The sequence below is a fragment of the Bactrocera dorsalis genome, chromosome 1, assembly GCF_023373825.1.
Source record: "Bactrocera dorsalis isolate Fly_Bdor chromosome 1, ASM2337382v1, whole genome shotgun sequence".
NCBI classification, from domain to species: domain Eukaryota; kingdom Metazoa; phylum Arthropoda; class Insecta; order Diptera; family Tephritidae; genus Bactrocera; species Bactrocera dorsalis.
Window position 1 is genome coordinate 49,796,753 of NC_064303.1, and position 23,009 is coordinate 49,819,761.

General features: G+C 39.6%; 1 protein-coding gene across 1 annotated transcript; it reads left to right on the forward strand.

Moving 5' to 3' along the window:
* The first annotated feature begins 4,457 nt into the window (after positions 1-4,457).
* Positions 4,458-14,327, forward strand: LOC125775412 (uncharacterized). The gene is made up of 2 exons (XM_049445994.1): positions 4,458-4,595; positions 12,659-14,327. The coding sequence occupies exon 2, from the start codon at positions 12,663-12,665 to the stop codon at positions 13,713-13,715; it is 1,053 nt and encodes a 350-aa protein (XP_049301951.1). The 5' UTR covers positions 4,458-4,595; positions 12,659-12,662; the 3' UTR covers positions 13,716-14,327.
* Positions 14,328-23,009: the final 8,682 nt, after the last annotated feature.

Below are 23,009 nucleotides of genomic sequence, written 5' to 3' on the forward strand. Positions count from 1 at the left end.
ATAAGATCGAGGATCGCTTCTGACCTTATCAGGGGACTTCAGGAGAGGAACAACCCTAGCGCTTTTCCACTCGCGTGGAAAGCATCCCTCCCAGACGCACTTATTATAAATGGCCTCCAGGTATTCCGGAATGAACTTCCATAAGCTTTTGCGCATCTCTTCGTTCAAACCATCAAAACCTGGGGACCGTTTAGACCTAACCAGGCCAAAGGCGTGCCCCAACTCCCCATCATCTAATGGAGGAACAGGCACCTCTTGTGCTTGAGGTACCTGCACCTCCGACCTAGGGAAGAACGCACCTAACAGAACCCCCGCACACTCTCTCCACGACTATAACAGAGTGTCACCGACGCGAAGAGAGGTGATATCCTCCCTCCTACGACCCCTGCAGATCCTATAGACCTGACCCCAGGGGTCGTTCCTATCCCCTCTAACAAAACTCCTCCACTCTTCCTCTTTAACTTTAACTAACATCTCTTTATACTCCCTATCCGCACAAATAAGTTCGTACCTAAGCTGGGATAGCCTATCAGAATTGGACCGTCGAGCGCGTTGAAACTTTCGCCTCAATCGCCTGACAGTCCCCTTCTTCAAAGTTAACTCATGCGTCCACCATTTAATTTTACTAATTTTACGACTTTCACACCTCCTAAATATCCTATCATTTACCCCCCAAACTACCCCGTATAGACGAGCAATCTGCTCGTCAACCCCCAACTCCTCAAACTCACTAAGCGGTACATCGGATACCGCTTCCCCGTCACTGTTGACAGTCATAACTTTGAAGTTGTAGATAATTTCGTCTATTTAGGAACCAGCATTAACACCACCAACAATGTCAGCCTGGAAATCCAACGCAGGATTACTCTTGCCAACAGGTGCTACATCGCACTGAGTAGGCAATTGAAAAGTAAAGTCCTCTCTCGACGAACAAAAGCCAAACTCTATAAGTCGCTCATAATTCCCGTCCTGCTATATGGTGCAGAGGCTTGGACGATGACAACAACCGATGAGTTGACGTTGCGAGTTTTCGAGAGATGAGTTATGTGAAAGATTTATGGTCCTTTGCGCGTTGGCCACGACTAGCGCGCTGTTGTTTACTCGGGTATAATCGCGAAAGCGGTGTCTACGCCAGTAAAGAAGAAATGTTTGTGGAATTCTTTCACATGCACTGTCATTATGGCTTTACATCAACCATAGTAGGGTGAAGAAGGTTAATTGACTTAAATATGTTAAATTAATAATTTGAAGCAACTCAATATCGATTGCTAAATGTGTATATACAAGAAAATCGATTTTATACCTAAATATAGGTAGGTAGGTAGGAGCCCTAGCCCTATCGGGCTTAATTAACACTAATGTGCCATTTTGATACACTATTCGTAGAAACCTCCTGTGTCTGCTATTACGTTTCACCTTCTCTATCAAACCATTTTGAGTTTTCGATGAAACTACTTATGTCCGATATGTTTTTGGTGGGAATCCATTCAAGGTTTGGTGCTTGGAGGATTCCGAGAGCTTTCTGTCGGATCTGTGCTAGAGCCGGGCATTCGCAGAGAAACTGGAAGATTGTTTCCTTGTTCCCTGCTACTCCGCAGCCACGGCAGATGTCGTTGTAGGGCATACCCATTTTGGACGCATGTTCCCCAAATGGCCAGTGCCCTGTTGTGGTAGCTGTTATTCTGTAAATACTTTTTCTTGACCTATTTAATAAGTCGTTGGTTCTTTTCCTGTCATATGTTGGCCATAATTGTTTAATTATGACGCATTTTGTAATGTTTTTCCATCTGTTATTTGCAACTTGTTGAAATTGTCTATTGATCTCACCTTTGATCGATCCTAGTGGGCTTGGTATTAGCTCCGCCTCGGATTCGTTGAGGAAAGCTCCTGCCTTTTTCAACCTAAATAACGGGTGATTTTTTTGAGGTTAGGATTTTCATGCATTAGTATTTGACAGATCACGTGGGATTTCAGACATGGTGTCAAAGAGAAAGATGCTCAGTATGCTTTGACATTTCATCATGAATAGACTTACTAACGAGCAACGCTTGCAAATCATTGAATTTTATTACCAAAATCAGTGTTCGGTTCGAAATGTGTTTCGCGCTTTTTTATCGACAAATTTTGTTCAGCGATGAGGCTCATTTCTGGTTGAATGGCTACGTAAATAAGCAAAATTGCCGCATTTGGGGTGAAGAGCAACCAGAAGCCGTTCAAGAACTGCCCATGCATCCCGAAAAATGCACTGTTTGGTGTGGTTTGTACGCTGGTGGAATCATTGGACCGTATTTTTTCAAAGATGCTGTTGGACGCAACGTTACGGTGAATGGCGATCGCTATCGTTCGATGCTAACAAACTTTTTGTTGCCAAAAATGGAAGAACTGAACTTGGTTGACATGTGGTTTCAACAAGATGGCGCTACATGCCACACAGCTCGCGATTCTATGGCCATTTTGAGGGAAAACTTCGGACAACAATTCATCTCAAGAAATGGACCCGTAAGTTGGCCACCAAGATCATGCGATTTAACGCCTTTAGACTATTTTTTGTGGGGCTACGTCAAGTCTAAAGTCTACAGAAATAAGCCAGCAACTATTCCAGCTTTGGAAGACAACATTTCCGAAGAAATTCGGGCTATTCCGGCCGAAATGCTCGAAAAAGTTGCCCAAAATTGGACTTTCCGAATGGACCACCTAAGACGCAGCCGCGGTCAACATTTAAATGAAATTATCTTCAAAAAGTAAATGTCATGAACCAATCTAACGTTTCAAATAAAGAACCGATGAGATTTTGCAAATTTTATGCGTTTTTTTTTTTTTAAAAAGTTATCAAGCTCTTAAAAAATCACCCTTTATAAGATTTTGCAATTCTTCCATGTACACTGCCGTTACGGCTTTATGTCAGCTTCAGTAAGATAAAAAAAGTTAATTAACTTAAATATATAAAGTTAATGATTTGAAAGAACTCAATATCGACTGCTAAATGCGTATATAAAAAAAATCGTTATTGTATCTTAACATGGAATTCTTCCAAATGCACTGCCCTTATGGCTCTAAGTAAACTTCAGTAAGATGAAGAAGGATAATTTACTTAAATATGCAAAGTTAATTTTTTAAAGCAACTCACTATCGATGGCTAAATGAAAATCGACTTTATACCTCAATATAAATTGTGCAATTCTTCCAAATGTACTGCCGTTATGGCTTTATGTCAACCTCAGTAAGAGGAAGAAAGTTAATTAACGTAAATATGTGAAGCTTATGCTTTGAGGCAATTCTATATCGATTGCTGCATATGTATATACAGGAAAATCGACTTTATACCGGAATATAGGATTAAGGAATTCTTCCAAATACACTGCCGTTATGGCTTTATGTCAACTTCAGTAAGATGCAGAAGGCTAATTAGCTTAAATACTCGTATGTTGAATTAATGATTTGAAGCAACTCAATATCGATTGCTAATTGTGGAATTTATGCAAATTTACTGCCAATGTGGCTTTATGTAAACTTCAGTATAATGAAGAAGGCTAATTACCTTAAATACTCGTATGAAAAGTTAATGATTTGAGCTAACCCTATATCGATGGCTAAATATTTATGTACAAGAAAATCGGCTTATACCTAAATATAATATTATAAAATTTTTCCAAATACGCTGCCGCTCTGGCACTATGTCAACTTTAGTAAGATAAAATAAGTTAGTTAACTAAAATATGTAAAGTTAATAATTTTAAGCAACTCAATATCGACTGTTAACTGAGTAGATAAAAAAAAGTCGATTTAATATATAGGTATAAAATTAAGGAATTCTTCCAAATACACTGCCATAATGGCTTTATGTCTACTTCATAAGATTTTGGAATTCTTTCAAGTGCACTGTCATCATGCCTGTTCATTCCAAATGAACACATCCCTGCATTGTCCTCCTAACTCGTCTAAATACGAGTTAGAGGACAATGCAAAAAACACCCAACAGCGCCAACATAACAGCGAAGTACCCAACAAAACGAAAAAACACAATAAAACGAATCACCAGAGCGGACGGACATAAGCGCCAAAGCAGCAGCAATATCATCACCAGCAATAACAACCACAGCAGCAGCAACAATATCAACAGCATCAGCAGTAACAACAGCAGCAGAATCAATCTCAACGCGGGAAAATTCAACATCAGGTTACATATAAATTTATAATTAGATTAAGTATAATCGCAATTAGTTTGTACACTAACATACAATTATACACATCCACACCCAATTGTACTTATTCACCCATATACATACATACATATATTATATTTACTCAAATATACACACATCCGAATTGTTACCCGATTTCTAATCAGTTTTTATTTTATTTGGCACACCGGCAAACACACGTCGATCACCCCGACATTTTGGTCCTTCGAGCCGGATTTTCCGCCTAATAAAATAAACCCACCCACATCAGCGTTTGGATCAGGATTTTGAATCATCAGGATTTGCACATTTTCATCCACCCAATCAACTATATTTCGAATCAACAGGATTAATATTTACCCACCCAATCAACTACTCAACCACTTTATCATCAAACCCATACGTGGAAAAATTGTAAGTACTTAAACCCAAATTTATTTAAAACATAAATTTATTAGTGCAAATCGGAATAAAACGGCATAGTGAAACAAAAACAAAATTATTATTTTATTCCAAACTAAATCTTTTGCTTAACCGGTATTAAGCACAAAGTATTTGCTAACTTTGTTATTGCCATATTCCGCTTTGCACCTTACCCGATGACATATATACATACGCATATAAATTTTGAGAGCCAAATAGCGTTGCTTTGGCACCCACCCGTACCTACGCGTACATATGTTTTATTGTTTTACCCGCTCAACTAACAACGAACTAACGTTGACTGCAAGTGCAGTGTGAGCAAGCAAAAAAACAAACCCAGTAGGAAAAATTTCAAACGACCCATTAGGAAATTTTTCGTTCGTCGGAATTTCACTCATTATATTTTGCGGTTCAAAATATAAACAGCAAATAAAAAAATAAAGTCGTTGCTTATTAACTTATTCCAATTCAAGCTTAAATAAAGAAATTGTTTTTCAAATTTATTATTTGTTTTATTTCAATTTAATAAATTATTACGACCCGGTTAAGTGAATTTTAATAGCAATGGAAGAATTTAAATTTTGTATTTCCGATTTGTTCGAATACATTGAGGAACATTACGACACCCAACCCGAAGATGAGTCTATTTATACCCTAGAAATAAAAAGGGTTGAACTCAACGCGATATACGACAAGGCAAACAAGTCGTACGATGCCGTTCGTAGAACCCCACAAAAACCCGGTGAAACTATTGATTTTGCAAAAATCAAAGAAAATTTTAAAAAAGGTCATCAATTATATTTAAAGTGTTTAGGATCCATTAATAAAGCTATTGATGATCTCAAGACCCCAACCCCAATAAAGGAAAGAGTTTCAGAAGAATTTACATCGCGGGACATAGGACCCTCAATACATATACCCCCTTGTGATACGGACATATTTTATGGAGATTTCGCAACCTGGCCTTCATTCCGAGATATGTTTACGGCTATATACGTAAACAATCACAAAATCAGCAACGTGGAAAAACTGTTCCATTTGATTCAGAAAACCCGAGGAGAAGCAAGAGCTATTGTTAAAAATACACCCTTAACAAATGATGGTTTCCTGATGGCATGGAGAGACCTGGTATCCCAATACGAGAACAAACCAGTTCAGGTCAACGCTCAATTGAAGATTTTATTCAACTTACCCCAAGCAACCCAAGAAAGTGGAAGCGCGATCAAACACCTTCAGAGGACCATCAACAATTGCCTCACAAATCTACACAACGTGTACATAGACACTAGTAGCTGGGACCCCATCTTAATCTTCTTATGCGGATTGAAATTACCCAAAACCCTACTTCATCAATTCGAGGACACCCTAGAAGATAACTCGGAAATACCATCCTGGAAAACTTTCGATGCGTTTCTCACTCATCGATATAAATCTTTGGAAGCAGTCGGAAATCTAACTGACCCCGTTCCAGTGACCCAATCCGACAGTGGATCCTATAGGAAAGGAAAAGACAGGAAGTTCAACACATTTCACGCTAATGTTTCCGGAACTTCGACCCTGGATTTTTCACACGCTAGTGCACACCCAGTTCGAGGCAACAACCTTTCAAAAAAGCCTCAAGACATTGAAAGTTGTAAGCTTTGTAGAACACAACATTCAATTCGAGAATGTCCAAAGTTCTTACAAATGAATGTTGAGACCCGAATAACCACAATTAAAAATAATGGTTATTGCTTCAATTGCCTTGCATTATCTCACAGTTTCAGAGATTGCAAGAGCAAATATTCTTGTAGAATATGCAGAAAGAAACATAACACACTTCTGCATAGGGATACACCAACCCGTTCCCAATCCCCCCCGCAAGGATCAAGAGCCTCAAACCCGCCTCTTGACCCAAACACCAGTAGTACCTCCCAAACCCTTAATACCAATATAAATCCGCAAGCCTACACAACCCTCTTACAGTCCACTAAAACTCAAGACTCTCAAAACTTTAGTGGGAAGCAGATTTTGTTAGGTACTGCTGTAGTCCAAGTTTTATACAAAGGGCAAATATTCACAGCTCGCGCACTAGTCGACTCCGGGTCAGAAGCCACTTTTGTTTCAGAGAAATTCCAGAGAAAATTGGACATACCCACGTTCAGGAGAAATGCACAAGTGACTGGATTGAACAACACCGTTTCGGCAACACCCTCCAAAATTTGTGAACTTACCCTTAGTTCACCGACAAGAAAGGAGTTTAAGATAACAACACACGCGTTTATCTTAAAATCTTTAACCGATAATTTACCCACTCACTCACTTAATACGATCATCACTGGTACAGATTTCGGTTTTAGTTTAGCTGACCCTCACTTTTATAAACCCAGACCAGTGGACATATTGATCGGAAGTGACCTGTACCCACAAATAATTCTCAGTGGTGTACGGAAAAATGTACTCGGGACCCTTCTAGCCCAAGAAACGGAATTCGGATGGATTTTATCCGGACCCACACCAGAAAAACCCTTATCACCCTCGATAATGTCATTTTTCAATAAGATGACCCCAGACAAGTTGCTCACACAATTTTGGGAAGTTGAAGAAGTTCCAAGGAAGCCTCTACCTTCAACTTCAGATATAGTTTGTGAGCAAATTTATAAAGATACGACCCACAGAAACTCAGATGGGCGCTATGTGGTAACATTACCCTTTAAAACTCCAGAAAACATAGAATTGGGCAACTCAAGACACATAGCTCTAGCTCAATTTCTTAGAAATGAAAAGTCATTGTCGAGGAAACCCGAAATAAAAGCGGAATACGACAAGGCCATCAACGAGTATTTGGAACTCGGTCATATGACCAAAGTTGAATACGACCCTGCGGATAATACGAAAACGTATTATCTGCCACATCACGCAGTCATTAAACCGGATCGCATAACGACTCAACTCCGAGTGGTATTCAACGCTTCATGCCCCACCTCGAACAGGAACAGCCTCAACGATGTACTACATACTGGACCCACTCTACAAGCAGACCTCGTAATCCTAGTAGTAAAATGGCGAATGTTTCAAATCGTATTCAACGCAGATATACAAAAAATGTATCGTCAAATACTCGTTGAAAGCAGACACACTCCGTTTCAAAGAATCTTATTTAGGAAATCCTCTAACGACCCTATAGAAGACTTTGAATTACAAACTGTTACGTTTGGTATTAACTGTGCTCCATTTCTAGCTATCCGTACCCTCCTTAAATTAGCGGATGATGTACAAGGAACCCACCCACTGGCAGCAGAGATACTTCGAAACGGAATGTATGTTGATGATGTACTTGCAGGAGCACATGACGTACCAACAGCGATATTGGCACGAGATGAACTCACTTCATCCTTGAAGTCCGCAGGATTTGCTCTACGCAAATGGACCTCAAATGACCCAAAAGTTTTATCTGGAATCCCACAGGAACATCTATTGGATACCAACTCACTCAGTTTACCGGAATCCAATAACACAAAAACACTAGGAATCAGATGGAATGCAAAAAAAGATGCGTTCTTTTTTCTCATCAACCCTATTCAGGATAAAACGGCGTATACTAAAAGAGAAGTACTATCTATTATAGCAAAATTGTTCGACCCAGCTGGTTGGCTCAGCCCCGTTGTAGTCACAGCTAAAATAATAATGCAACAGATCTGGCTGGATAAATCCGATTGGGATGAATGTTTGAAACCCTTAACTCTCCATCGATGGAAAATATTCATAAAGGACTACGATTCCTTAAATCTTATTGAAATTCCTCGATGGACCCACTTTTCGACATCCGCGATCATCAATTTTCATGGATTCTCTGACGCATCTGAAAAAGCCTACGCAGCAGCCCTATATATCAGTGTTTCTACAAACGCAAATACCTGGACAACCCTTTTGGTATCCAAGACTCGTGTGGCCCCAATAAAAACTATATCATTACCAAGGCTAGAACTTTGCGGAGCTGTTCTTCTGGCGAATCTAGTGGATGCGACCTTACCCCAACTAAGTATAACCCAATACCGTACTCACCTTTGGACGGATTCCACAATTGTTCTTTCATGGCTTAGCAAACCCCCATGCACATGGAGAACCTTTGTATCCCACCGAATTGCCACAATCGCAGAAAAGGTCGGAACCGAAAATTGGACTCACGTCGAAAGTCAAGACAATCCGGCAGATCTAGCTACTCGCGGACGCACGCCTCTGGAAATGGTTAACAATGACCTCTGGTGGCACGGACCCCAATGGCTAACACTCGACCCGAAACACTGGCCAGTTACCAAAATATCAAGCGATACAACACTGGAACTCCGGCCAATCAGGACCTTCGTGAACACAACACAAGAGGATATCCTGGATAGATTCTCTTCCTTACCCAAAGCCATTCGAGTTGTAGCATATTTGTTCAGATTCTGTTCGAATGCGTCACCCAATAAATCACAGCAGTCATACACAACGTTGGAAATAACACCAGAAGAGTTCAACACTACCCGCACGAAGCTAATTATTTTAACCCAAAAGAAGTATTTCCAGGAAGAGTATGAAGCCTTAACCCAAAAAATCAGCATACCCAAAAAAAGTACAATTTTGACACTAAACCCTTTAATCGATCCCAAAGGAATAATGCGAGTTAATGGTCGGTTGAGCAATTCAGCGGCATTATCATACAACGAGCGTTATCCGATTATACTAGCCTATAGCAGTCGATTAGCCAAACTACTCACCCAATTTACCCCTTCATGGCGGCAACCAGCTAGTCTTACGACTTATGCGTTCGGAATTTTGGATACCGAAGCTGAAAACCCTCATCAAGTCTACCATTCATCAGTGCAAAACTTGTGTTTTGCACAAAAAGCGTAACACTACTCAGATAATGGCAGCATTACCCGCAGAACGTACCACCTTAACCCGTCCATTCGCAGCAACAGGAATCGATTTCGCCGGTCCTTATGACATAAAAAATTACACCGGCAGAGCATGTTTGATCACAAAAGGCTATGTATGCGTATTTGTTTGTTTTGCAACCAAAGCCATACATTTAGAGCCAATAAGTGATCTCACCACTAACGCATTCATGGCCGCATTCGCACGTTTCTTTTCCAGGCGCGGATGTCCCGCCGATCTCTATTCGGACAATGGTACTAATTTTGTTGGAGCGTCTAAACTTTTAGTTAAAGATCGGCGAGAATTCATGAAGTCATTGAAAACTCAACTAACAACTAGCGAAGCACACCAAAACATCAACTGGCACTTTAACCCTCCAGGAGCTCCACACATGGGTGGACTCTGGGAAGCAGGAGTGAAAAGTTTAAAGAGCCACTTGAAAAAGGTGTCTCAGAACCAGAAATTCACTTTCGAAGAACTAGCTACCCTTTTAACCCGAATCGAAAGTTGCTTGAATTCTCGCCCTTTAAGCCCATTAAGTGAAGACCCAACAAATTTAGAACCTTTAACTCCAGGCCATTTCTTAATAGGTACCCCTTTATTAATCCCAGCAGAACCCAACTAACGCTAACGCACGCCAACAAACACAAGGAAGGTTCGACGTCGAGAAGCTGCAATCACAACAGACGGCCGAGCGATTTTCTACTCGGCGTGCACTCCTGCTCTCTGAGAGCACTCGTCAACAACTCGGTATAAGGGAACTGTGGGACGGCATTTCAAACTCCTTACGTACAGCTGCAACCGAAACCATTGGTTTTCGGAAGGTGCAAAAGAACAGCTGGTACGACGAGGAGTGCCGTGTCGCAGCGGAGAGAAAACAGGCTGCCTACCTCGCAACGTTACGATCGACCACAACACGTGCGGGATGGGATAGATACCGAGAGTTGAAGAGGGAAGCGAGACGCATTTGTAGACAGAAAAAGAAAGAGGCCGAAATGCGTGAGTACGAAGAGCTTGATAAGCTGGCCGACAGGGGTAATGCTCGAAAATTCTACCAAAAGATGCGGCGGCTTACAGAAGGTTTCAAGACCGGAGCATACTCATGTAGAACCCCCCAAGGTGATCTAGTCACCGATGCCCAGAGCATACTTAAATTATGGAGGGAACACTTCTCCAGCCTGCTGAATGGCAGTGAACACACAACGCCAGGAGAAGACGAACCCGATTCCCCAATCGATGACGATGGAAAAGACGTTCCATTGCCCGACCAAGAAGAAGTTCGAATAGCAATTACCCGCCTGAAGAACAACAAAGCGGCGGGAGCGGATGGATTGCCAGCCGAGCTATTCAAACACGGCGGCGAAGAACTGATAAGGAGCATGCATCAGCTTCTTTGTAAAATATGGTCGGACGAAAGCATGCCCAACGATTGGAATTTAAGTGTGCTATGCCCAATCCATAAAAAAGGAGGCCCCACAATCTGCGCCAACTACCGCCTCCTTAATATCGCGTATAAGGTTCTATCGAGCGTATTGTGTGAAAGATTAAAGCCCACCGTCAACAAACTGATTGGACCTTATCAGTGTGGCTTCAGACCTGGTAAATCAACAACCGACCAGATATTCACCATGCGCCAAATCTTGGAAAAGACCCGTGAAAGGAGAATCGACACACATCACCTCTTCGTCGATTTTAAAGCTGCTTTCGACAGTACGAAAAGGAGCTGCCTTTATGCCGCAATGTCTGAATTTGGTATCCCCGCAAAACTAATACGGCTGTGTAAACTGACATTGAGCGGGACCAAAAGCTCCGTCAGGATCGGGAAGGACCTCTCCGAGCCGTTCGATACCAAACGAGGTTTCAGACAAGGCGACTCCCTATCGTGCGATTTCTTCAATCTGCTGCTGGAGAAAATAGTTCGAGCTGCAGAACTTAATCGAGCAGGTACAATCTTTTATAAGAGTGTACAGCTGCTGGCGTATGCCGATGATATTGATATCATCGGTCTCAACACCCGCGCCGTTAGTTCTGCTTTCTCCAGACTGAGCAAGGAAGCAACGCAAATGGGTCTGGCAGTGAACGAGGGCAAGACGAAATATCTCCTGTCATCAAACAAACAGTCGTCGCACTCGCGACTTGGCACTCACGTCACTGTTGACAGTCATAACTTTGAAGTTGTAGATAATTTCGTCTATCTTGGAACCAGCGTAAACACCACCAACAATGTCAGCTTTGAAATCCAACGCAGGATAACTCTTGCCAACAGGTGCTACTTCGGACTGAGTAGGCAATTGAGAAGCAAAGTCCTCTCTCGACAGACAAAAACCAAACTCTATAAGTCACTCATAATTCCCGTCCTGCTATATGGTGCAGAGGCCTGGACGATGTCAACAACAGATGAGTCGACGTTGAGAGTTTTCGAGAGAAAAGTTCTGCGAAAGATTTATGGTCCTTTGCGCGTTGGCCACGGCGAATATCGCATTCGATGGAACGATGAGCTGTACGAGATATACGGCGACATTGACATAGTTCAGCGAATTAAAAGACAGCGGCTACGCTGGCTAGGTCATGTTGTCCGAATGGACGAAAACACTCCAGCTCTGAAAGTATTCGACGCTGTACCCGCCGGGGGAAGCAGAGGAAGAGGAAGACCTCCACTCCGTTGGAAGGACCAAGTGGAGAAGGACCTGGCTTCGCTTGGAATATCCAATTGGCGCCACGTAGCGAAGAGAAGAAACGACTGGCGCGCTGTTGTTGACTCGGCTATAATCGCGTAAGCGGTGTCTACGCCAGTAAAGAAGAAGAAGAAGAACCCAACTTAGAAGATGCACATCTAAGCACCGCACAAAGATGGCAAAAACTGAAGATACTCCATCAACACTTCTGCAAACGATGGAAAGAAGAATATTTGAAAGAACTCCACAAAAGATATAAGTGGAAATACCCTCAACGCAACATAGACGTTAACGATATGGTAGTTATACGTCAAGAAACTCTACCCCCAAATGAGTGGAGACTTGGTCGCATCGAAAAAACATATCTCGGTGCCGACAATAAAGCAAGAGTAGTTGACATACGTACCTCTCAGGGAACAATTACTCGCCCAATAACCAAAATAGTCACTTTACCAAATAATTAATCTTATTTCCTTATAGTGACATGGCCCCTCAAAGCAGTACGAAGCCAATTTGCAGCCGCCAAAGCAGCCCCACACTCACTGTGCGATCGCTTAGCGTGACCCGTAGCATCAGCCCACTCTCCGACGAAGGAACCCTGGCAAGACGCCTGCATCGCTTTAAAGCGACCCTTTCCCCCATTCGAGAGGAGCGTGGAAATACGCATCGCACGGCCCGACGTACCATCAGCCTTTCCCCTCTTCGAGAAGAACGAGGAAGTACCCATCGCACGGCCCGGCGTACTATCAGCCATTCAACAAAACGAGCACACAAACACGTCGCCTGTGGATTGTGTAAAAAAGATCACAGACTGGTAACATGTTCTAAATTCACCAAAATGAACATCAATGAAAAGTTTGACGCAGTTAATAAACACAAGTACTGCGTCAATTGCTTGGCCAGATCGCATTCCACCCAAAAGTGCACAAGTAAAAAACGATGTGCCACGTGTAATGGGGAACACCATTCAACCCTACATGGGCACCCCAGGTTGTTCTGCAAAGAGCCAACGAAATCATCGAAGAGCGAAGAAAGATTGCACAGACAAAAAGATCTACCCACGCTACTGGCCAAGCCGACCCTCATACCAACAGTCATGGTCAAAGTCAAACACGATGGAAAATGGAACAAAATACGAGCCATAGTCAACCCGACCCGAAAGGTGACTATAATTGCGTCAGAGCTGGTTCAGAGATTGAGGTTACCGAAAACGTACCTCGACTCGCATCGCATATGCAAAGTCGTCATAGGATCGTTAACTGATTCCGACTGGCATGTCGAAGTTAACTGCCTATTGACGCATGATTTACCGACCCGACCCTATAATCGTGACTTAAGTGGCGAAATCATTAAGAAGTTCGACCACTTAGTCCTAGCCGACCCTAAATTCTGGAAAGACGATCAAATCATGTTGGAACTGGGAGCTGACATCTACCCAAGATTGATGAAACCCGGACTATTCAACCCCGATAACAGCACCGTGATCGCACAAAACACCGCACTCGGTTGGACTTTAACCGGTGCTTGTGCGATTTAAACCCAAAATCTAAAAATCTTTTTATTCGCAGACACTGCAAGGCGGCCGGGATGTTCATACCAAATGAACACATCCCTGCATTGTCCTCCTAACTCGTCTAAATACGAATTAGAGGACAATGCAAAAAACACCCAACAGCGCCAACATAACAGCGAAGTACCCAACAAAACGAAAAAACACAATAAAACGAATCACCAGAGCGGACGGACATAAGCGCCAAAGCAGCAGCAATATCATCACCAGCAATAACAACCACAGCAGCAGCAACAATATCAACAGCATCAGCAGTAACAACAGCAGCAGAATCAATCTCAACGCGGGAAAATTCAACATCAGGTTACATATAAATTTATAATTAGATTAAGTATAATCGTAATTAGTTTGTACACTAACATACAATTATACACATCCACACCCAATTGTACTTATTCACCCATATACATACATACATATATTATATTTACTCAAATATACACACATCCGAATTGTTACCCGATTTCTAACCAGTTTTTATTTTATTTGGCACACCGGCAAACACACGTCGATCAGCCCGACAATGCCTTTATGCCTACTTCGTTAAGATGAAGAAGGTGAAATATCTTTGTTTAAATGAGTTAAGCTCCCCCCCCTTCTACTCGGCAAAACTGGCGTATCCTAATATAACAGCTGAACTCACCACGTTCGATGACTTCATACTCATACATCACCACACACCACAACTTACCACACTTCTACATCAATCAACCCACTCAACAAAAAGGATGGGAAAAAGGATAGCGAGCACAATTCATTGCATACAAATCGATAATCAACATTCGTTCCCGGTTACACATTGCACTGCGTCGACACATACATAATTCAATTGGACTTTTGCTAGATTTCACCTCAACCCAGTTCCTGTAAGCAGCTTCCGTTCATTATATAAAATTCAACAACAACTTCGCACTGGGATTATTTAAAACATCACAGTTCCTTCTATTTAGATATATTTAAAATTGTTTACTTGTATCTCCAATATATTGTGGAGCACACACCACCGCTTCGATTAAAATAAAAAACACTTTATACACTTTAGTTTTTAACAATTTTATTTATAAAATAAATTTATATTTTATAAAGTTATATAAGCATCGACAGGATGGAGAGGCTTCAATTCGGAGTTGCCGGAGCTGGCGAATTGAGGTCGCCGCGCAGGGTATAAACGAATCTCTAGTAGGCGAACGTTGTTAGCGAATGTTGTAGATTGTAGGTGCTGGCGAAAAGTGTCGACGCGGCGCAGTGTGTATATGCGTATATGGATCAGAAACGAATGTGTTGTTCGAATGAATTGCGTAAACGAATGTGTGCGCTTCCCCCTTGTCCATTCTTTTTGTTCGTTGGGTTGAGATAGGTGTGGTGAATTATTGGTTTTGCTTTGCAGTAGCATCCTGTGGTGAATTGTGCTCTTTTATTAGGATGCGCCAGTTTTACCGGGTAGAGGGGATGGATGCTTAGCTCATTTAAACAAAAATTGCATTGTATTCTAAACATATCAGCAATAAAAAAGACATTTAAAATTAAATAAATTACACACGAAAGCGCTCTCGCATATTCATTTGTATACTTAATTGCTGGTGTAAGCGAATTGTGCATATCCTTGCATATTGGGGATATATGTATGTATTCATGGTCCTTCGAGCCTAAAAGAAAGGCACTATAGATTAATAGCCAAAACGATTCATCACATATATAGAAACAAAAAGAATGGAAACAAAAGAAAGTGTGCAGTGCAAGATACTAAAAATTAGTGCAGTACATTCGTACTAATACAAAAAAATCTAAGGATGCTCGATAGTGGAGAGAAAAGGTGAAATGACAGAAACAAAAACATACATAATATCCATATAAAATACATATGTATATGAACTAGTGTGGTGACAAAATAAAAAGAAAAAAACGAATAGACAAAGTGCAGTGACACAAACAAAGCCGCTGTCAAAATATGTGCATACATATACTACATATGTACATATAAAACACATATACCTCTATATACAAAATTGTATAAAAAAAATTACATATATCGGGCGCGAAAAGTTAAAGCGCCTAAACAACAAAAAACAACACTAACCGGGCGCGAAATCTCCAAACTAAAAATACATCTTTATATACTTATATAAATCTTTTGACCGTGTGTTTGAACTGCTCCTAAATGGCTGGACTGATTTTGTGAAATTTTTTGTGTGTGTTTAAAGAGATTCGAGTATGGTTTACATTCACAATTTGGTCCACTCGAAAATGTTTTTTAAATTAATTTTTCATTTGTAATTAATTGCCAATTTTGGAATGTTTTACATTGGATCCGATAGATTGCGCTACCATCGCAGTATCCAATATTCAAACCTTAAAATCGCGTAAACGTGCAAAAAACAAAACGTTGTTCGTTCTTAAGTAACAAATTGGGTGACTCAATACATCTATGGGTAGCTATAACATTTTTTCATACCTGCTAACTATTGTAGGGGGTATCTTGTCAGCAATTTAAAATTGCAAAAGGTCTGGCATAAGAAATAGCGGCATAACTGAAGTGTTGATAAAAAGATCTATTAAAATTTGAGATATACAGAAATCTTTTGGAAGCATTGCACAGAAAGATGCAATATTTAAACGGGAGCGATGGAGTACTTATATGCGCACAATTTCAAACTGATCCTTCCTGAAAAATAATAAAATTGCCAAATATTGGGAATGGTAGAATAGAACTGCAATCAAATACACAGTGTAATGAATTAAAACCGGCTCATTTATCATTCGATAAATAATATATGCATCACGGGCATCCCAAAAGACTGATGCCATAACCTTGATAGCCGATTTTTTTTGTTTTTCCACGCTTGGGAACCGTTTCTTAATATGCGGTCCACTAGGCTGACAATCGATTGCACTCGATTGATTTCACTGATGCACAGCCCAAATTCAATAATATTTTTACCCCAAAAAAAATTCTTTCTTAACGCATGAAATGCTTTTTGATTCATTTTTTTGTAAACTAACACAATTTGCTTCACCAAAAATGCGATTATTCCTTAACTTATACTTATAATCTAACTAATAGAAATCATATATAGGGTGGGCCATATAAAATTTTAAATTTAAAGACAGGGCATAAGCGTTGTGAGTGTAGCGTTTGCTGCATGGCACGTAGCGCCGTCCTGCTGGAACCAAATGTTGTCCAAGACTTCCTCTTCAATTTGCTTGAAGAAATATTCGGCTAACATTGCGCGATATCGCACATTATTGATGGTTACGGCGGTTTCTTCTTCATTTTCGAAGAAAAATGATTCGTGCTGGGTGCATTGGCTTCTCGACGTTTAAGTGCGGGTTTTCTGTGCCCCAAATGCGACAATTCTGCTTGTTAACTTAACCATCGAGATGGAAATGAGCCTCGTCCGAAAAGATCATTTTTCGGCCAATTAACCATCCTCAGTCAAACGATCTTTTGCCCAATCTGTCAATATTTCCCAGTTCTCTTCTAGTAAATAGAGACCCATTTCGAAAATTTTAGACATTTTACTGCATATCTGTCACTCTCCGAATGGTATTTGACGTTTCCAATGTCGAAATATATAATTCAAATTTAAAACGTTAGACCACCCTTTAGGTGGTATTGGTAGTACTACCTATGTATCAGCCACAACGTGGGCGGGTCTCTAGAACATACATAATACAATAAACAAACGGGCGCGAACTTAAAAATATATAAACAAACCTACAAACAACAACACGCACAAGAATCATCTGGCAACTTTTCTCGTGTACAGCTGTCCTTTCGTGCTTAGAAACTTAGAAATTTGTTTAATTTATAAAATATTTAAAACTTTGTGGAAATTATCAGAATTGAGTGATCCGTTGAGATAAGTATCACTGTAATATTGTTCTATTAAAGTAATTGAAATTTACTTTAATTGTATGTTGGCTATATTTAATTTATTCCGTCGACTCATTTTCAATTTGTTTTTGTGCTACATAATAGTGCAATTGTTAGTGTTAATTTATATTGCTTACTTAATTTCTTTCTTGTTTTTATTCGTTTCCATCTTTGTCTACATCTGTTCGTGAGTTTCTTACTTACTGCTCGCTACGTTGGTTGTTATCTTTGATAACCAACTATTTTTATTGCACTCATTTGTTATAAATATTTTGGTCATTGCTCTTTTACTTTTATTATTTAACATTTTTTATATTTTTATTTAATATTGTTTTTTGTTTATTATGACTTGTAACTGTCCGAACTGCTCTGCGAAAGGCGAGTCGGAACGCTTTGTTTCTTGCTGGCTTTGTGATGGGCCTGCCCATCCTAAATGTGCTGGACTGACAGGTAGGATATTGGATTCTATTCTCGACAGTAAGGGCTTGCGCTGGTCTTGCTTAAAATGCAGACCAACAGAAATATAATTGTTTAAAGTTTTTAAGCAGGCACGCAATGGAGATTGGTCGAGAGCTTGAAACCCTTACTGAAAAATTTAGGCAATATGAAACGCTGTTTTAATCATTTCAATGCCTAAATGTGCGGGAAGAGAATCCAAAACTTTTATCTAAACGTAAACGTCCGTCTGATGAAGATACCACTGTATCTTCCTTAAAGAGAATGCCTCCAACCAATATTGACCTCATTAACCTTGCATCCCCTTGTCCTCATGGAGAGAAGGTTCCGTCCGCTCAAGACACAGAGAAAACTGTTACTGAACACGGTAAACGAAAAACTTCGCAAGATCCGCCTCCAAATACCTTCAAGTCAGCTAATAACAACTTAGTTGTAATACCACGGAAAAAGGCAATTTTTATCTCGAGACTTGCTGCGGATAAGACAGCCGACAATATAAAAAGTTACATCTCGTCGAAATTAAAAACGGAAGATACAGACGTCCGTAAATTTAATTTCAAATACAACAGGGATATTTCGTTATTTAAGATCGACGTATCCGCTGCCAATTTTCAATTTATACTTGATAACTCATTCTGGCCATCTGGGGTCTTTGTGCGCAAATTCGAGCACAAACGCGATAAGCCCCCTGTAGTTATCTCTAAATTGCCAAGAAATCTCGTGATTACAAAGAACTAATTAACAATAATTCGCTGAATATTTATTATCAAAATGTTAGAGGTCTTAATACAAAACTTGCTGATTTGCCTTCACAGAAACTTGGCTAAAGCCCTCAGTTTTGATAATGAAATATTCAACAGCGAATTCGAAATCTTTAGATATGACCGGCTGAACAGAAAAGGAGGTGGTGTCTTGTTTGCTGTTCATTCTTCAATTCCATCTGAAGAAGTCGATGTTCCGCATGCAGACTTCATAGAATTTAAGTGCATTCCTATTTGCGCTAATAGTGGTCATATCTACTTAACTTTACCTATATACCACCTCACTCGGATATATCTGTATATATGTAACATGCCTCATTAATAAATAATGTTTTCTCGATGGCTAATAATACTGATTCCATGATTGTTTTGGGAGATTCGATTTAACGTGGGTATCATGGAACTCTATTGATGATTACACAATTCCGATTAGTACTCGCTTATGTTTTAACGAGTTCTTAGATGAAATGTCGGAGTTGGGTCTCAACCAAATTAATTTAATTTCAAACGAGTTTGGTAAGATCTTAGATCTAGTTTATGTTGATAACACTTCAATGTTCTCCGTTGTCCGATGTGATCCTTTGGTTCGGCCAGAGGACCCGTATCATCCTTCTTTGGAAATTAACATCGAAATCATAGCTAACTTTGCTAATTATAATACACAAGACTTTTGTTTTCGGTTCAACTTTGCGAAAGCTAATTTTAAGAAATTAATAACGAACTTTCTAAAGTAACTTGGCCAGACTACAGTGGCAATATTGAATTTAGTGCTTCCCACTTTAATGAAACTATTTTAAACTTATGCGAAAAATATGTTCCGAAGTGCATTGGTACTCACAAAATATGGTTTTCGAAAGAATTATGTAAATTAAAAAATAGGATCTCGTGCTTTTAAACTTAAAAAAAAAAACGGTTTAGTTGCTGACTATTCAAAATATTCTAAATTGCGTCGACAATTTGCTGAACTTAACAAAATATGTTATAATAATTATATAAATAAAGTAAAAAACAAGTAAGGAAGGGCTAAGTTCGGGTGTCACCGAACATTTTATACTCTCGCATGATAAAGTGATAATCGAGATTTCATTATCCGTCATTTACATATTTTTTATTTTGCTGTAAAATTAATTAGAATTAAATTCTGAGAGATTTAACGATATTTTCGGTGAAAAATTAGGTTAGGTTAGGTTAGGCACTGAGTTCTTCGTGTTCGATATCAGGGACCTTGAAAAGTTATAGTCCGATCACGACAATTTTTCCACAAGGGATACCTCAGCTCAAATACCGTATTTGTGAAAAGTTTTATTCCGCTATCATCATTGGTTCCTAATGTATATATTATACAGAGAAGGCATCAGATGGAACTCAAAATAGCGTTATATCGGAAGAAGGCGTGGTTGTGAACCGATTTCACCCATACTTCGTACATGTCATCAGGGTGTTAAGAAAATATTATATACCGAATTTCATTGAATTCGGTCTAGTAGTTCCTGAGATATAGTTTTTGGTCCATAAGTAGGCGACGCCACGCCCATTTCAATTAAAAAAAAGACTTGGGTGCAGCTTCCTTCTGCCATTTCTTCCGTAAAATTTAGTGTTTCTGCCGTTTTTTGTTAGTCGGTTAAGGGGTTATATACAGTTAGGAGGTCGAAAAAAAGGCATTTTTCAAGAATTTTTTCTAAGCAAACTATTTGGTTTATTGATTTGAAACTTGGCAGGTATATTATGACAACCTTAAACTATATTCACATGTTTTTTTTTGCCAAAAATAATTATCGGGAACGTTGATATTGCCAATTTTGCAGAGGTCCGCAAAAAAAAGGCCTCTTGCGGTGAGCACGATATCTCTGGACTGGATCATCTAAAAAGCAAAAACCAGATAAATTTCATTAATATAAGAAATTATCTATTGATCGAAGGAATTAGCAAAAAAAATTTTTTTGAAAAAAATGGCGTCTACTCAAAGCAAAAGGTTCGATTTTCGACCAAAATTCGTGTCTTTAATTGTTTCTAAAAATAAGAAATTTTCATCGGATGGGGAAATCCTTCGATTAAGTACTAAAAAATATAGTTAAGAAGCTTATGTAAAAATTTCAGACCGATCGGTTCAGCCGTTTCTGAGAAATCTTGCTCACCGACTTTGAAAACACCGTTTCGAGAAAAACGAGTTTAAAGTTTTGAAAGCACTTTACTTGTAGTCGGCGCGCCTTCACTAATGTGTCTATAACTTCGAAAATATTCGTCGGATCGACTTAAAATTTTGTATGTGTATAGGTAGGTAGGTATATATTAAGAAAACGTAAAAACAAAAAAATCGATTTTTTGAAAATCCTAACTGTATATAACCCCTTAACGCACTTTTAGTGGTTTTCAACATAACCTTTGTATGGGAGGTGGGCGTGGTTATTATCCGATTTCTTCCATTTTTGAACTGTATATGGAAATGTCTGAAAGAAACAACTCTATAGAGTTTGGTTGACATAGCTATAGTAGTTTCCGAGATATATACGAAAAACTTAGTAGGGGGCGAGGCCAGGCCCACTTTTCCAAAAAAATTACGTCCAAATATGCCCCTCCCTAATGCGGTTCGGTTCTCGGTTTTCGGTTTCCGCCATTTTGTGGGCGTGGCAGGGGGCCGATTTTTGCCCATCTTCGAACCTTCTTAAGGAGCCAAGAAATACGTGTACCAAGTTTTATCATGATATCTCAATTTGTACTCAAGTTACAGCTTGCACGGACAGACGGACGGACGGACAGACATCCTGATTTCAACTGTACTCGTCACCCTGATCACTTCGGTATATATAACCCTATATCTGACTCCTTTAGCTTTAGGACTTATAAACAACCGTTATGTGAACAAAACTATAATACTCTCCTTAGCAACTTTGTTGCGAGAGTATAATAATATTATACATAGGCTGCTATATATATTTTTGGACTAGGCAACACTAAGTGTTGCCAGGTGCACTCTGACATTTCCATTGGAAAGTTTGACATTTTTTAGCATAACATCACTTAGAATGTTTTGTCATTTAATAGTGAATTGTTTTATTTACAGGGAATTAAAAAATTCATCTCGGCCAAAAAATGGAATTAACTCGTGAACATTTTCGTGCGATCATTTTTCACAACTTTCGACGTGGATTATCACGACAAGAGTGCATCGATGAACTAAAATCTTTGTATGGCTATGAAGCACCATCCTATAGCACTGTGAAAAACTGGTACAACGAATTCAATCGTGGCCGACGCTCGCTCAAATACGAATTCCGTGAAGGTCGTCCAAAAACAGCCGTTGTGCCAGAAAACATCGATGCCGTACGTGAACTGATAATGCAAGACCGTCATGTAACATACCTTCAGATAGAGGCATGCCTATGCATTTCTCCCACCAGCATACATTCGATATTACATGAACACCTGGCAGTAAAAAAGGTTTGTTCTCGTTGAATCCCGCACAATTTGACAATCGCTCTCCAAAACCTCCAAAAAATGTTCACATCAGCACAAGTTATGTCCGATTTTTGTCATTAATTCACCTACCATTTCCGTCTTACGTCAGACGTCTTATATCAGTTCAATATGTTAGAACAATCATAGAATTATGGCCCAGATATGATTCCCTCCTGCTTTCTTAAGAAATGTGCCAAATATATATACCAACCCCTAACAAAACTATTTATTTCTTCTCTTATGCAAGGCTTATTTCCTTCCATATGGAAAAAGTCATTTATAATCCCTTTACATACGAGTGGATTTAGGTAATCTATTGAAAATTATAGGGGAATAGCAAAGTTGTCTGCAGTCCCTAAACTTTTTGAAACAATTATAACAGACGACATAAGCTTCCGGATCTCTCCACTAATTTCTTGTTCTCAGCACGGTTTTCGTAAAGGGAAATCTACAATAACTAATTTGCTTGAACTTGTGTCACATGTATCAACGGGCTTTAGGGAGAATAAGAATACTGATGTTATATACACAGATTATAGTAAAGCTTTTGATAAAGTAAACCATTCAATTCTTTTGAATAAACTTGATCTTCTTGGTTTTCAACCAATATTTCTAAAATGGGTTGCTTCTTATCTTAGTAATAGAATTCAACAAGTCATATTTAATGATCATTTTTCTGACATAATCAATGTTCCTTCAGGCGTTCCACAAGGT